This window comes from Eublepharis macularius, chromosome 4 (genome assembly GCF_028583425.1).
Source record: "Eublepharis macularius isolate TG4126 chromosome 4, MPM_Emac_v1.0, whole genome shotgun sequence".
Lineage (NCBI taxonomy): Eukaryota > Metazoa > Chordata > Lepidosauria > Squamata > Eublepharidae > Eublepharis > Eublepharis macularius.
In genome coordinates, this window is record NC_072793.1 from 14604575 (window position 1) to 14621777 (window position 17203).

General features: G+C 41.0%; 1 protein-coding gene across 1 annotated transcript in view; it reads right to left on the reverse strand.

Moving 5' to 3' along the window:
* PRKCA (protein kinase C alpha) overlaps positions 1–17203 on the reverse strand; it is a 333406-nt gene that overhangs the window by 77660 nt on the left and 238543 nt on the right. The window contains exon 5 of the mRNA XM_054976872.1: positions 15633–15761. Within this exon, the coding sequence (XP_054832847.1) occupies positions 15633–15761 (129 nt within the window). The remainder of the gene's footprint in view (positions 1–15632; positions 15762–17203) is intronic.

Genomic DNA, 17203 nt, shown 5'->3' on the forward strand with positions numbered 1-17203 from the left:
AGCTCATAACTATAACACCTGCCAAGTATCTAGTGAGGGTTTGTCTCAGTGGAGCACCCTTCAGTCTGGAGATGAGGGAAAGTCATGCTGTGTCTGTGCTTTGAAAGTAGAGCATTCGTGAAGCAGTGTCAACCTCTGAAAGAAGCTAGCAACCTAGTGTTAAACCAAGTGTTTTGTGCCTCACACCAGTGAAGTTGCTGTATAAAAACCTTTCTGTTACTTAAGTTCAAACATCTGCCTACCTGCCTTTTGACTTTAACCTACTGTAAATAAGCCTTCAGTTACGTTTTGAACCTCCCCAAGCCTTGTGTGCCAGTTTCTGCTAAAGGGAAGCGCAAACCCCTGATCTGTTCCCTACTAAGACTTGGCTGGGTAACCATTTTTAATAATCCTTAAGGGTGGGACAAGAAGGAAAGTTGAAACTTATCATCAACCATGCTACCAGAGGCTCCCCAGCCTATTATACAGCTTCACAGGCTTAAAGAGGAGAAGTTTTACATTCAGGGTAGGGGAAGGTCAGCCTAAGCCTGAGTGGGACGAAACTAAACCTCAGAGAAAATTTTTTCAGTCCTATCTTATCTCATATTCAGGGATTTACACCATTCAAGCCATGAAAAGGATTTATTCTACAACTCCCGTGCCTAAACAAAATGCTTTATCATCAAAATATAAATGTCTGTTAACATGGAACTTGTCTACCTGTCTTCACTCACTCTTTCCCTCTCGCATACACACATGAACACAATCTCGTCATTATTATTTACTATTCTTACTCAGTTTAGATTTCATAACTTCTTTTACTCGCTGCCTAGGTGTGCTTCCTCATGGAATGATTTCCCTTGACTTTCAGCATCCAGAGCATTTAGAAGGTATTTCATGACATGATAAAGTGTGGAAGAACATTTTCAACCTTTAAAACAGAACAGCCTATTTTGGAAAGTTTAATAGGAAATAGCAGGTTAGAGGTGCCCTTAGGAAAAAGGAGTTGTGTCTAGCAATTTGAAGGAACATAGGAAAGAAGTAGGTGTCCAAACGTCAAGGTCTCTCTCTTCAAATACAGACATTCTGTTCCATGTGCACACTGAGAGAAACTGCAAGTGCCGAGTTCTGGTTCTATATGTATCACCCTATTGCATTAACAGACAGTGACACAGCCGGGGGGGAAAATACCACATATCACCATCTGTAGTGATGGGACTAAAGTTTGTTATTATCTGATTCAGAATCCTGGAAATAAACTCTGCGAGAGAAAAGTAATTTTTCTTGTCTAAGAGTTCTTTAAGAAGATATAAATGCTGAGTCAATCCAAATAAAGCTAAGAGCTAATGGCCAATCATTAAACTTAATTTAAAAAGAAAATCTCCCATCTGTGTACATATTTATTCAAGCATTTTAGGTCACTTTTCTCCTCAGAGGGACCCAAAGAGTCATACAAAGAAGAGAAAAGTTTCCAAATTATTTTTTAAAATAAATTTAATCATATAAACAATGATACAAACTAAAGGAAACCATAAAACCATGAGATAGAGGAAAAAATCATAAAATTAAACCATGGAAAGCAGTAATAGAGACTACATTTCACAATCGGTTACAAACCCAAGAATCACAAAGAACAAACATCAAAATTTTGTTGCATCGAGGGAATTACACCTTTAGCACATATAAAATCCAGAGCTGGTTTCCATATTTTATCATACTCCAATAAGAGAACTACCATACGTAAGTCCCCAAAGAACAGATTATGCATAATCCTACCCATCAAATATTGCTCCCAGATTTTCTGGTACCATTTTTTGAGCAGTGATCCCGTGAGGGATTTCCAGTTCCTAGCAATAACCAAACGAGCAGAGGCAACCAAAACTGAAACCAGAGATTTAGTATTTTTATCAAGCAGAGAATCAGCCCAAAAATCCAGTAACAAAAATTCCGGGGAATATGGCAATGAAAGACCCACCATGTTGGATATCTCTTTATGAACCGCCTTCCAAAAATCCTGAACAAGATGGCATTCCCCCCACATATGTAGAGCCATGCATTCCCGCTTACAAGATCTCCAACATAATGGGCTCAAAGACCTGTTTATCCGGTTCAGTTTGTGTGGTTTTAAATATCAGTTGGACAATGACTTGTAAAATTGGAGTTTAATGTTCCAACAATGGGATTTGTTGGAGGGGGAATTCCATATCTGTTTCCAATCAGATTCTGAAAAGGTTAGTTTTAAGGAGTCAGACCACTTTTTTTTGGTATGGTAAAGGATCTTTATGTATTGCCATTAGTAAAAGTTTATAAAGTTCATGCTCCATTTACCAGAATTCCCATTCCAAATTATTTCCTCTAACAGGGTTAGTGGTTGAAGCAAATCCTTGGACCTGATCAGATTAGTGATCAGATGTTTCAACTGAAGATATCTAAACCAAGCCATCTTAATTCCAAATCTTTCTTTCATTATGGATTTATCTAGGATTGCCCCATCTTTCATTCAATTAATAATCATCAACAAACCAGAGTACCTCCATTCCATAAATTCACTTAAATCCTTTCCTGGTGGGAACCAGTCCTGATTAATGAAGGACATTAAGGGAGAAATACCTGGAGCTAAGATTTTCCTATATTTGCCCCAGGTTGGAGGAAATCAAAGCAGGCCTGTTTTTAGCAGGGGACCAGATGGTTACCGATAACCAAAATGGTGAGGGAAAAAAACTTTCTACAGAGATCCAGGCTTCCATTGGATTCAATTTTAAAACCTGAATCAATAGAGCCAAAGAAGAGGCAGCATAATATAAAGACAGGTCCAGGACATTCAGACCACCTAAACTCGAGGGCTGACCTAATGTCTGAAACCCAATTCTTGGTTTGCGACGAGACCAAATAAACTCATTGAAAATCCTTTGCCAAAGCTGTATTTTCTTTGGGGGTATCTTAACTGAGAGGGTACGGAACAAAAATGTGAATTTAGGGAGAATGAAAGATTTAACCAACGAGATCCTATCAAACCATGAGTAACGTTGGTTTTTTCCATTTAGAAAAAAGGATCAACACTGATTTTAAAGGTTCATGAAAATATATCCGGACAACATCATTCATATGTACAGGGATATAAACTCCTAGGTATCTCATCATCTTAGTAACCCACTTGAACGCAAATCGTGTTCGTAACTTGACTACTCAACTAGGGGTCAAGTTAATGGGAAACAGCTCCGATTTTGACTGATTAACTTCTAAACCTGAAATTAAACTAAACAAATGTAGCGTGTGCGAGATTGCTTCTAAAGAGTTAACTGGTGAGGAGGTAAAAATCAGAATGTCATCAGCATAAAGCAAGACCTTGTGTTCATAGTCCCCCACTTGAATGCCGTGGATCTGAGGATTCTGCCTAAAGGCTTCTGCCAGCAGCTCTACAGCAAGCGCAAAAAGGAGAGGAGAAAGCTGACAGCCCTGATGGGTACCTTTATTTATATTAAATAAACCAGATTTCAGATTGTTTGCCTTGACTTGGGCTTGAGTGGAAGAGTAAAGAGCCTGCAGAGTACAAAGAAACCTAGGGCCAAATTCCATATGTTGAAAAAGGGAAAGAAAATAGGACTTTTCTATGGGATCGAAAGCTTTGGCCATATTGAGGCTCAATACAACTGCCTCTGCTGAATTTTACAAAAGTTTATAATATTCATCCTCCTCCTAACATTATCCATTAAATATCTATTGGGTATAAATTCCGTTTGGTCAGGTTTAATGAGCTTCTCAACAATTTTTTTCAAACGAATGGCCAATACCGAGGCAAAACATTTATAGTCCGTATTTAATAATGCTATTGGGCAGTATGATGCCAGATTCAAGGCATCTTTACCTTGTTTTGGAATGGGAACAATAGAGATTATTCTCCATGAGGGAGGAACAGACTGCCTCTGGAGGATCTCATTACATGCATTAGTCAAGGGGGCTGGCTAATAAGACCATGTCATCCTGTTGAGGCAGAAGTGGTATCAAAGGATGTGCCTTGGACTGGTTCAAATTGTTTCTCATGGAACAGACTCAAAGGGTTGCCTTCGGAAATCAGCTACCTCCAGAATGGGAACTATCTTTTGGGATCCCACAGGGCGCAATCTTATCTCCCATTTTATTCAACCTCTACATAAAACCTTTAGGAGAACTCACTTGCAGCTATGAAGTTGGATGCCATCAATATGCTGATGATACCCAACTCTATATCTCCCTATCCAGGTCCCCACAAGATGCAGTAGAAATATTAGATCGCTGCCTGACAGCCGTAGTGAAATGGCTGAAAAATAACAAATTAAAATTGAACCCAGAAAAGACTGAAGTGATGCTTGTTGGGAAGTCAGAGGTCTTGAAGGACATTGTACTCCCCACCTTCTATGGAGTTCGTCTGACCCTTGCAGACTCGGTTAAGAGCCTAGGGGTTATACTGGATCTAGCACTACTACCAGAAAAACAAGTTAAGGCAGCTGCAAAAAACGCTTACTACAATCTCAGTCTAGCCTGGAAAATGGCTTCTTATCTTGACATGGCCAACCTGGTCACTTGGATCCATGCTATGATAACATCAAAACTTGACTATTGTAATGCATTATACATTGGTCTCCCATCTAAATTAACTAGGAGGCTCCAATTGGTGCAAAATGCTGCGGCTTGACTATTATCAGGAGTGAGCAGGAGCTTGAATATCACTCCCATCCTACAGTCACTCCATTGGCTACCTATCAGTTACCGTGCTCAGTTTAAGGTAATGGTTATTACATACAAAGCTCTTCACGGCCTTGGTCCAGCATACCTATGGGACTGCCTCTCTCTCTATGTCTCTCCACGGCAGCTTCGCTCATCTGAACAGGGTCTCTTGCAGATGCCGGCCTGTACATGGGCAAAATCAACAGCAACTCGTTCTCGAGCTTTCTCTGCGGTGGCCCCTATCCTATGGAACGGTCTGCCTGAGGAGGTGAGGAGACCCCCACCCTCCTGGCTTTCCGCAAACAATGCAAAATTGAATTATTCAAAAAAGGCCTTTTTTCTCAGTTAAGAGGGCGTTAATGAGTTAGAAACCATAGATGTCACCATTATGTTGCCTTACATATTATCTGTTGCTTTAAATATGCACTCCTATATCCTACCTGTGCTTTATGTTGTTCAGTGTAAGTCCTAGAATTGATTGTCTTCTGTTTCAGTAATTCTTCAACCCCATACTGGATTCTTACTAATACTATACCTTTGTAAACTTGTGTTCTTTTACCTCATGACATTGTTTATGGAAATGTTCTTGACACTGTATGGAAATGCCTGCCCTCATCCTTGCCACTAATTGTACTAATCTCACACTATGTAATCCGCCTTGAGTCTCAGTGAGAAAGGCAGAATATAAATAACATAAATAAATAAATAAATAAATAAATAAAACTATTAATGTTAACTATTAATATTAATAAGTATTAGGTTCAGTTGTTTTCCTCCCTTTTGCTTAATGATTTAGATACCTATACCTGTGACAAATTGGGGTTGTAGGAATGGGCACTAAAACAGTTTTGTCCTCATGATGGTAGCATGTATTAATTTTGGGATTAACCAAGGACTACTGTCCACACCATCAAAGCAGAAACTCTTGTTGCCCCCTACACTTTTTCAAGTGCCAAAACAGTTGTTTCAGCACTAGGAAAGCTGCGGGGAGGGAACAACAGAACTTGGTTCCACTATGCTGTGGGTCAGAACCTTTGCAGTATTTTTATATCACCTACATTAGGCTTTCAAATGGCGGTAATTTTCCTCGGTTGGACCCAGGAATGCCATCACTTCTAATCTGGCCCTCTAGCACCCACTGGACATCTTTTTTTTTCCTGCTCTTCCCCCTCCCATCTCCTTCCAAAGGTTTGGATGAGCCTGATTGGCTGTTTCTCCAGAAAACCAGGGTATAAAGGAGATTGACACATATGAAAGCAGGGACAGACTTGGCACTGTCCATCACAATACCTCACTTTGCTCCACAATGGATGACCAAATTGACTTACAATATCATTATCCACTCTTCCATTTTATCCTCACAACTACCACTTTGTGAAGTAAGTAATGCTGACAGATAGTGACTGGTTTTAGGTCCACCCAGTAGCTTCCATGGAAAATATTCATCTCATTGTAAAGCTATTCCATGTTTTGTCAGAAATAGAAAGCTCTCGTAGAAATTCAGAAAGGATTATTATAAATGCTTACAGTAATGTTGTAGGATATACAAAATTTGGACAAAACTGAAGTCCTTTTCTTCAATACAGATTTGAATATTCTGACCCCCCCCCCTCTAAAAAAACTCTGGATTATGAACATGAAAAGTAATAGTAAACTAATTAAATACCTATGAGTTAAACTTGGCCAGAACACTTCTGACCTTTCAAAAAATAATTTCAGGATAGTAATGGCTGGTATTAAAAGTAAACTAGCTTCGTGGAGGACTTTTAATCTATTTATATACTTGGATTAGAGATGAGCATGAAACGGGAAAAAAACGAACTGTGTGGTTCATGGTTTGTTGCATTTAACAAACCACGAACTTTCACGAACCTGCCCCGGTTCACGAACTGGTTTGTTTGGTTTGTGAAAATGTCACATCCAGGTCAGCAAATCGTCACTTCTGGGCCAGGAGAAGGCCACTTCTGGGTCAGCAGAAGGTCTGCAGGAAGTCCATCCCCTGTTGCCTAGGAAACTGATTGATTGGCGCCAGGCTGTCTGCAGTGATGAACCAAAAAACAAACCAAACGAACCAGCCTAACGTTCATGGCAGTTTGTCAGACATGGGCTCTGACGAACTGCAAATCATGAACCGGCCTCGTTCGTCACGAACTTTGGTTCATATTTCGGTTCATGCCCATCTCTAACTTGGATGCATTAATGCACTTAAATGGATGATTATACTAAAGTTTAGCCATTTACTAATTAACGTAATTCCAGATAAAGTTTTAAGAGAGAGGCAAAGTCCTCTTTTCTCTTGGCTAAATTGACAGGTAGAAAGAACATTTTTTAAAAATTTAATTGGTAGGTTATATCTCTACATTTAGATTTTGTCGTCGTAACTGTATACATATTGTAAATAAATACTTTTGAGGGGAGAAAACAGCTGTATATTTTGATATGCAACAAATGCATCGGTGAAGCCCCAGAGTATAGATACCTTTCCAAAGATCCTAGTTGTGTTGCCTCTCTAATGCTGATCCTTGTTAGCATGTAGTATGATAGCTGAACACGCCACTTCTCTCTTTTACACACACACACTGCCCAATCCTGAAGAGCTGGTACCTCATTAGGAACAGAACAGAGAGAACAGCCATTTTGCACAGCTACTCTAGCAGATGGGAGGAGGGAGATGGAATAGAAGGAGACAAGGAAAACAGAACAGGGGTAGGGCAACCATCTATTCAAAAATCAACGCTGTATGACACTTTGTCAGTTTTCTATTCTACTCCTGTCAACCCAAAGATTAAAATCCCAACATAACTACCTCTCTCTTGCTTCAGGGCATCTGGCAAAGTTAGCTTATTATTATTTTTGCATGGCAGAATGTTTTAAAAAGCAAGTGGAAGTCTGATTCAGGCTCCTACAGAATTCTTTACTGTGTAGCACAAAGTTAAGCGCTAGGATCAGCAAAAAAGAAAAGCTAAAAAAATAACTAGAGGAAAAGCAACATTACTTTCACATTCATCAACCCTTGCTCTTGGCTCCAAGTGGAAGTCAATACAATGTAGATTAAGAACGAATGGAAACTGCATTTCAAAGTTTTAAAACAGAACCTGAAAATAAAACACAATCAACAAGATGCCAATATTGACTCTGAAAAAGATAACCAAATAAAAGTAAATGACGACCAAATAAAGGTATTGAGGGACTTGCTCAATAAATCACATGATTTTATTTTATGTGCCTCACAAGGAGTAGTTCTATTTTCTTTGCTAAAACAAGACCAGAGCTGATTGTGGCATAGACGATGTGGTATTAGACTGTGTGGATCATGATGTTAAAAGAAATGGGTGTGCCACAACAGCTGATTGTGTTGGTATACAACCTGTACTCTGGGCAAGAGGCTACTGTCAGGACACAATATGGGAAACAGAATGTTTTCCAACTGGTAAAGGTACTAGACAAGGATATATTTTATCTCCCAATCTGCTCAACCTATACGCAGAACATATCATAAGGAAGGCTGGATTAGATCTAGATGGTGGAGTGGAAATTGGTGGAAGGAATAGTAACAATTTGAGTAGTAGTGTATGCGAAAGAGATCTTGGGGTAAGAGTAGACTGTAAACTAAATATGAGCACTCAGTGTGATGCAGTGGCGAAAAAGGCAAACTCAGTCTCAGGTTGTATCAAAAGGGCCATTGCATCGAAATCGCAGGAGGTTGTAGTCCCTCTCTATACTGCCTTGGTCAGGCTGCACCCTAGAGTACTGTGTGCAGTTCTGGAGGCCTCACTTCAGAAAGGATGTGGACAAAATGGAGAGGGTGCAGAAGAGAGTGACGAGAATGATCAGGGGTCTGAAGAAGAGGAGATTGAGGGGGGGGCATGATTGCTCTCTTTAAGTATTTGAAAGGCTGTCATTTGGAGGAGGGCAGGGAGTTGGCAGCAGAGGATAGGACTCGAAGCAACGGGCTTAAATTACATGCAGAAAAGTACCGGCTGGATATTAGGAAAAACTTTTTCATGGTCAGAGTAGTTCAAAGGTGGAATCAGCTGCCTAGGGAGGTGGTGAGCTCCCCTTCACTGGCAGTTTTCAAGAAGAGGCTGGATGAATATTTGTTAGGGATGCTTTAGGCTCATCCTGCATTGGGCAGGGGGTTGGACTAGAAAGTCTGTATGGCCCCTTCCAACGCTGTGATTCTGTGAAGTTGGCTACAACTTGATGGCATTTCCTACCACCACCACAGAAGAAGATGCCACAATGTCACATCTAGATGCAAAATTGTAATGATTTTTTTTCAACCATACACCTAACCAGTCCTTAATCAAGGGCGTGTCTTGTGACTCCACAAGATCTTCCCAAACCTAGGTCAAAATGGAAGACCAATGCTTGTGGGACAATAATCTTACATTCCATTCCCCTCAAGAATATTCTTTACAGTATAGTTCTGCCTGGTAACCTAATTAGGTTCTTAATCAAGAGGAAAACATTCTCTCCTGCCCCATTAGCATACCCCTTGGAGTAACTCATGTACTATGAAAATCATAAAGATTCCCTTTTAGATGGAATTTTAGGCTCAGTTTTCCCCTGGGCTGTTCCTCCACTACTGACAGATTCAGTCAGTTCTGTTCCACCCCAAGGCGGCTCCTCTGCTACTGTGGCTTTGGGTTCAGCTTTCTTACCCCTATGACTTTTGACAACACTCATGCTATAGATGAGGTAATATATGGTTCTTTCTTTTTCTTAATCTATTATCTTCCTTCTCTGCCTTTCTCTTTTGCTCTCTTTCAGCCATCCTTGCCCTCATAGCTTAGTTTCTCCCCCTCATTCATTCTTCTGTACTTGCTTGGAGCCCCAAACCACAGATTCTTTCCACCTTTGCTAGAAATCTACTCCCCCCCCCATTTTCTCCTTTCACTCCTGGTCTTCGTAGCTGCTTCCCTCTGCTTCCTAGTCTCACTTGGCTAAGTTTTAGAAGCCCATTCTGTGCCTTTTCTCCTCTATGCCTTTTCTCCTCTCATTTCCATCTCTTCATTCCAACCTCTCCCTCTTGTTCATGTACCCACAACACCCTCATTCCTTTGCCTTACTCTTTTTCTGCCTCTTTCTTGGGGACATGGACATGACTCAAACCTCCATCAGTGAGTTCTGCTTGAACTACCTATGAGTGGACACATTTGGCTTAACAGGGATCACTTCCACCAGGCACTTCTTAAACTGCTCTCTATTGGATTCTTAGATTTGTGTATTTGATTGGATTTCCACTACGCCCCCCAAATCATATTTAAGTGCATTTTGAAATCTGCCTTCCTTTCTTTCGCCTATCTATACCTTGTATCCAAAAAAGATCATATCTAGTTGTGTTAAAGTTTCCACTCCCTTTCTTTCATATTCCCACATCAAGTTGGCACTAAGACTTAAGATCTCATACGTGTGAAAAGATCTCGTACGTGTGAAAAGGTCACACATGTGTACCTTCCCCAGCTCCTAGGTAACAGTCTATGATCGGCAGGTGAGCAGATACTTAAAACATTTTGGCAACTATTCCAAAAGAAAAGTATTTTAAATAATTCTTCTTCAATATGTAAATTTGGAGGAATGTGCCAAAATAAAACTTGCTCAACTATAAACATTTAAATGCTTTTACTATAAACATTGTTATATGTAACACTTAACAGAAACTGCTTTCAGATACTCTAATACTGGAGTATAATAGATATGAATCTCACTAAAAATAAGCAGTACTTCATTTTTAACACATTATCTCAAAGTATAATATTTATATAAGAATTTAAGAACAGATGCAGTACAACTTTCAGAAAGCTAATCCTTAATTTCAGTTTTCCCAAATATAATGGTTTTGATTACATTCCATTGATTGTTTACAATGTTGAGTCCTGCAGAGAATGTGGAGTATTCAAAACAACATACAACACACATCCTGGATTATAGACAGAAGTGGAGAAATACCTTTATACTTCAGGGTTTGGCTTGGCAAAATCTCTACATTTATTTTTAACAACTCTCCCCTCTCCTAACAGAGGTCAGGCAGCAGTGGGGAGGGAGTCAGTTGCTCCCAAGCACTGCTCAAGCCAATTGGCTATCTTGGCAGGGTGCAGTGAAATGGCCGGCTCACACCTTAGCTATTTCAGGAAAGGATTCTGTGACCCACTAGTGGTTGGGAAAACAGAAGAGAGAATATTCTTTGGCGCGTAAGGAGATGGGTCAAACTGGCAGCTCCATTTTGGCTGATTTCATCTGCAGGAGGGATCTCTCACACCTGGGCTCTGTCTTGATGGCTGCCATTGCCACGTGGGACAGACAAATGGCTGGCTGCCTGGACCAAGACTCCAAAGTATAACTTCTCTGTTAAGGAGCCTATCTTACAACAAGATCAGCTAGGGGATGTATTGAATGAGGAATAGGGGAACTGCATGTTTGCACCTTTCTTTTGTACTCTACTCAATCTGTTGTTGTGCAGGCATAGTATGCGTTTGGACTTTTTTCCTTTTAATAAATTATTTACTATTGTAAATGCTGGTAGTTATTTTCCACACTACATATACCTCCACCATTTAAATGCTAGTTGAAATGGGCACCAAGGGAAGGGAGGTGGTCAGTCGCTAAAGAGCCATTTCCCTGGGGCTGTGCAAGTGCAACAAGCTATCCCAGTGGTAACCAGAGTAGCAGGAGATGCAGGCACTGGGCTGAGCCTTAGAGCCAAGCTACAAGTGACGCCTGACACAGGTTGGACACTTGTCAGCTTCCCTCAAGTTTTGATGGGAAATGTAGGCGTCCTGGTTTTACATCTTGGCTCTCCATTACAGCTACAATACCAGGATGCCAACGTTTCCTATCAAAACTTGAGGGAAGCTGACAAGTGTCCAACCTGTGTAAGGCATCACTTGTAGCTTGGCTCTTAGAACAGCAATGCAGAAGGGAAGATGGAAACAGTGGCCTTCTTCATGGGTAATGTTAATTTGGTACATTTTTGCCCTGAAATGGCCCAGTTACAGCCTCTGAACAAAACGGATTTCAGACTCATCAGAAATTGTGGCTTTTGCTGAGACTATAACAATACAGCGCTGAGTGATTGTTGTGCATTCCGGGAGGAATACCTAACCGCAAGTAGTTGTAAACTATTTGACAGTGAGAGAAAACTTTTGGTCATTGATCAACCTGTCTGGTGGTGGTAGAAAGTGTCACCATCAAGTCCTAGCTGACTTATGGCAACCCCTGCCATGGCTTTCAAGGCAAGAAACTAACCGATATGGTTTCTCATTGCCCACTTCTGCCTAGCAACTTTGGTCTTCCTTGGTGGTCTCCCATCCAATTACTAACCAAGGCCGACCCTGCTTAGCTTCCAAGATCTGATTTGTAAGAAACTTGTCCAAATGGATTTTTACAACAGAAGACCCCTCCCATCAAATCATCTCAATTGCGTTGGACGCTAAACTGTTAAACTGAAAGTTAAACTGAAAGGAATAACTGGTATAGGAAAAAATTCACCACTCGCCGATCCCCAATCTCTGTACACTCTTCTTCTTTTTTAAACAATGAAAATGAACTTTAACTCACACTAACAACTAACACTAACTGTAAACTAACTACTAAATACATACAAGTTAAGAAACAAGCCAAATCTAATATCGAAAGAGAAAGCTTTGGAGACATTTGTTCTTTGTGGCGGCAAAAAACAAACTGGAGAAGAAGGAGGACGTCCTCTCTGATCACAGGGCCATTTTGGCGCGAAGAACTGGCTCGGAGTGGTTGCGGGGGAGGTTGCCCCCCTTAATAAACTGGGGAAAATCCTGTTCCGAGTGGCTGGCCTGTGCAAGCGCAGTCCCGATGTGTGACTGCACTAAAGACCATAGAGGAACTGTCAAGTTCTGCATTTCGACAGGAAAAATCAAAGGCATAATTATAGGACAGGGGAAGAATTGTCTTGACAGTAGTACATGTGAAAAGGATCTAGGGGTCTTAGTAGATCATACACTGAACCTGAGTCAGTAGTGTGATGTGGCAGCTAAAAAAGGCAAATGTGATTTTGGGTGGTATGAATAGAAGTATAGCATCCAAATCACTTGAAGTGATGGTATCACTTTACTCCACTATGCTTTGGTCTCACTTGGAGTATTATGTTTAGTTTGCAGCACCTCAGTTTAAGAAGGATGTTGAAAAGCTGGAACGTGTCCAAAGGAGGGCAACAAAGACAGTGAGGGGTCTCCAGAAAAGCTGAAAGAGCTGGTTATGTTTAGCCTGGAGAAGAGGCGACTGAGAAGTGATAGGATAGCCCTCTTCAAGTATTTGAAGGGCTGTCACATAGAGGATGGAGCACAGTTGTTTTCTGTTGCCCCAGAGGGTCAGACCAGAACCAATGGGTTAAAAGGATGTATTTATTATTTATTTATGTTATTTATATTCCGCCTTTCTCACTGAGACTCAAGGCGGATTACATAGTGTGAGATTAGTACAATTAGTGGCAAGGACAAGGGCAGGCATTTCCATACAGTGTCAAGAACATTTCCATAAACTATGTCATGGGGTAAAAGAATATAAGTTTACAAAGATATAGTATTAGCAAGGATCGAGTAGGGGGTTGAGGAATTGCTGAAACAGAACATAATCAATTCTAGGACTTAGAGCACAGGTAGGATATTTAAAGCAACAGCTAATATGTAAGGCAACATAATGGTGAAATCTATGGTTTCTAATTCATTAGCAAAACATCTGGGATCCCTTTCCTACAATACCACCCTCTTAGCTGAGAAAAAGGCCTTTTTGAATAATTCAGTTTTGCATTGGTTGTTGTGGGTTTTCCGGGCTGTGACACTGAGAGATCTCTGTCTTTTGGTGCTACACCTCTGAAGATGCCAGCCACAGCTGCTGGCGAAACGTCAGGAACTACAATGCCAAGACCACGGCAATACAGCCCAGAAAACCCACAACAACCACCGTTCTCCGGCCGTGAAAGCCTTCGACAATACACCAGTTTTGCATTGTTTGTGGAAAGCCAGGAGGGTGGGAGCTCTCCTGATCTCCTTGGGCAGGCCGTTCCGTAGGGTAGGGGCCATCACAGAGAAAGCCCGTGTACGGGCTGCTGTTGATTTTGCCCATGTACAGGCCAAAAGCATTTTTGGCTAAACATTAGGAAGAACCTCCTGACATTTGGAGCAGTTCCTCAGTGGAACAGGCTTCCTTGAGAGGTGGTGGACTCTTCTTTGGAGGTTTTTAAGAAGAGGCTAGATGGCGACCTGACAGTAATCCTGATTCTATGACTCAGTATGAATTTCGGCAGATTGGGAGAGGGAGGGCTGAAGGGGATGAGCCAGTGCTCGGCTCTCATGGCCCTTCCTTATATGCTCAGGAAAGAGCAGGAGTGCAGTAGCACCTATAAGACTAACAAAATTTGTGGTAGGGTATGAGCTTTTGAGAGTCACAGCTCACTTCTTCAGACACTTTTTGTGAGCTATGACTCATGAAAATTCATACCCTACCACAAATTTTGTTAACCTTGTAAGTGCTATTGGACTCTTGCTCTTTTCTACTGCTACAGACAGACTTACACAGCTACCCATCCTGATTTATATGCCTGGAGTAACATTGATTGTTACTTTGGAGTCAGGAAGGAATTTTTATTCAGGCCAGACTGGCCAGTGATCCTGGAGGTTTTTTGCTTTCCTCTGAACATAGAGCAGTGGTCTGCAGTGGGGAAGCTGTGAATTTCCTGCACTGTGCAGGAGTTGGACTAGCTGACCTTTGGGGTCCCTTCCAGCTCAATGTTTCTAGGGCAATCTCATTCCCTTACACCTCCCCACTATAGCCACTGAATCAAGATCTAAGCCAGTGCTATTAAACATTAATGCTAGTTGATTTCATACACTAAATCATTTACATTCCATATATTTAAACACAAAACATTTTTGATTGTAACAACACAGTCAGTTTGACTCTGTTAAATAGACCTTTAAATCTTTCTATCCCTTTCTGCTTAATTGGGATTAATGGTCCCCCCCCCCTCCATGTTATGCTACAGAACGGAGTCTGAATACTTATGTGTATACAGCAGGAACAAGGCAAAAATGATATCCCATAACATTATTAGTGCTTTACAGACAAAAGGGAACTTTATCTGGCCCTGCTCATGCCTATTTTTCCCTAGTTAGCCTGCAGCTTTCTTTTGTATAACAGCATCTCAAACATGCTTGTTTTCAGTTATTAGAGTTGCAAAGCATCAGATACATCCTGAGGCTAAGTATTGCCTGATATATACAAACAATTCTGGGCAAAATTAGTTCTGGTCTTAAGGTAGCTTAGATTTTTCTGTTAAAAAAAATAGTGGCAGCAGATAACCCATAAAGTAGAGAAGAATCACCAGGATAGTCTTTACAAAGCAAGAAAGACCGGTTCAATCAATTAATACATAGGAAACTAAAATACAAAGGCAACCAAAATAAATCAGGCTACGGGTACACTGCTGTTCTTTCCTTAATGTGGTTATTCACAGTGAACAAATCATATTGCAAAATCATCTGGAAATGCTGCAAAATAAGTATTTTCTGTTACATTTTAAATGCTCCAAGAGCATTTCACCCTATCCATTTAAGCAGTGAATATTAGATACAAGTGGAAGAGGAAATGGCTGCTTGGCATGTGGTATATGGATAGGTGGAGTGCAAGAGTATTTCACGTCCAAGCTTCATTTTTATGCTTTTAACCAGTAAGACTGAAACACTGAATACATGAAAATATATTAAAATTCCAAAGTAAAATGATGTTGCTCCGAGCCAATATTACCTAGTAATTAACATACACGCATTATTTTTATACTAAATAATGGCTTGTCTTTGCCAAACATATAATCTGATCTGTCATAAATTACTCACACAAATGAAACTGACCAATTGTTTTACAAAGCCAAGAACATATCCAAAATGAGTCTTGCTACTTCTAAGCCGCTTTCTTACCTGTGACTTGTAGCTTGTCAGCAGAGACTTCCGCCTTCAAATAGATCCTCCCCCTTTTTTCTGTGTGATCCATGCCACAAAGACTTGGGACATTTATTACACATTGTTTGTGAACATTCATATCACAGGCTGCAGATCAGAAAAGAAACAGTTAGGCATTGTATTGGTAATGGCTGAAATCTCAAGGAACGCAGAAATTTCCTATTGCCCGTTACGGTGAGAGGCAGGTCCATCCATCTCACATCTCTTTAGGTGGCTAAGAAAAACCTGTGAGCTCACAGTCCATAGGGCATACATGAAAATACTTTTTATTTATAAAGTATGCAAAAAATTCTCTGCACCTAAGTTATTTTGTGCAAAAAAAAAAAAATCCTGCCCAAATGAAAAACATTCAGTAGCCCTTTCTCTCCACACCTCTGGTGAAACTTGAAACCCCAGGTGTTGTCTGTTAAAAAAGAAAACACTGGAGAAGAGATTCATTATTTACTTCATTTATAGCCTGTAAGATGCAGTCTGACTCAGGGCCAAAGAGAAAGTCCAACCGATGAAACCAACAGGAAAAATCCTAGTGGCACTGAAAAGGCAAAAGAAGTTGAAAAGAAGATTTTCTGGACTGAAGACCATAATTCCATGCAAATTATGATAAAGCTTAAATGAATGGTTAAACAACTGTGTAGGGAATTCTCAGACAGGGCAAGAAAAACAGAAAATGACAATAGCACGATTGACGATGTCAACATTAGTGAAAGGGATGAAAATACTAAAATTCTTCAGCACAGGGAAAGGTCATTAGAAAGTAGCTTAGATATAAGTGTAAATTATGATTAGGGATGGGCACGAACAGCAATACGAACTTTAAAAAGCCACGAACAGCCCAATCTGCTGTTTGCAAACAAGCTGTTTGTGAGGCCCCATTCTAAATGAACAGGTGGTCATTGCAAGCCTCTTTCAATGCTGTTCGTCAAGCCAGACAATCTGGCACCTGCAATCAATTCCCATGGCAACTCAGGCAGGGATTGTCTGAACTCTGTCTAAGCTCCTGCTGTTGCCCTGGTAACCCCAATCTAAGCCCAGTTTAGCTTGATAGGCAGGTCTTCCTTCCAAGTGTGGACTGGAGCTCCAAATTTGTTACAAGAGGAAAAGACCAGGGGGAGGGGGGCTCCCAGCTCTGGCTTTCAGGTAGAGAGACAGGGAGAGTGCATTGGAGCTTGAATTGTCTTTGTGTGTGGTGGGATAGGGATCTACCTCCTCAAGTTCCAGGGCTGCTGCCAGGCTCTGGGCCAAGCTATTATTTATTACTGGTACCTTTCCTGCTGCCTGCTCAGGTAAGGTTTCTGGGAGTGATGTGGTAGGGATCTACCCCTTCAGGTTCCAGGGCTGCTGCCAGGCTCTGGGGCCAAGCTATTATTTATTATTGGTACCTTTCCTGCTGCCTGCTCAGGTAGGGTTTCTGAGAGTGGTGCAGTAGGGATCTTGATGGCTGGAGGAGAGCCTACTGGCCCCCACAAACAACGAACATGTTCGTGACAGGATCATGTTCATCAGTGTTCGCTGTTTGTGGATGGCAATGA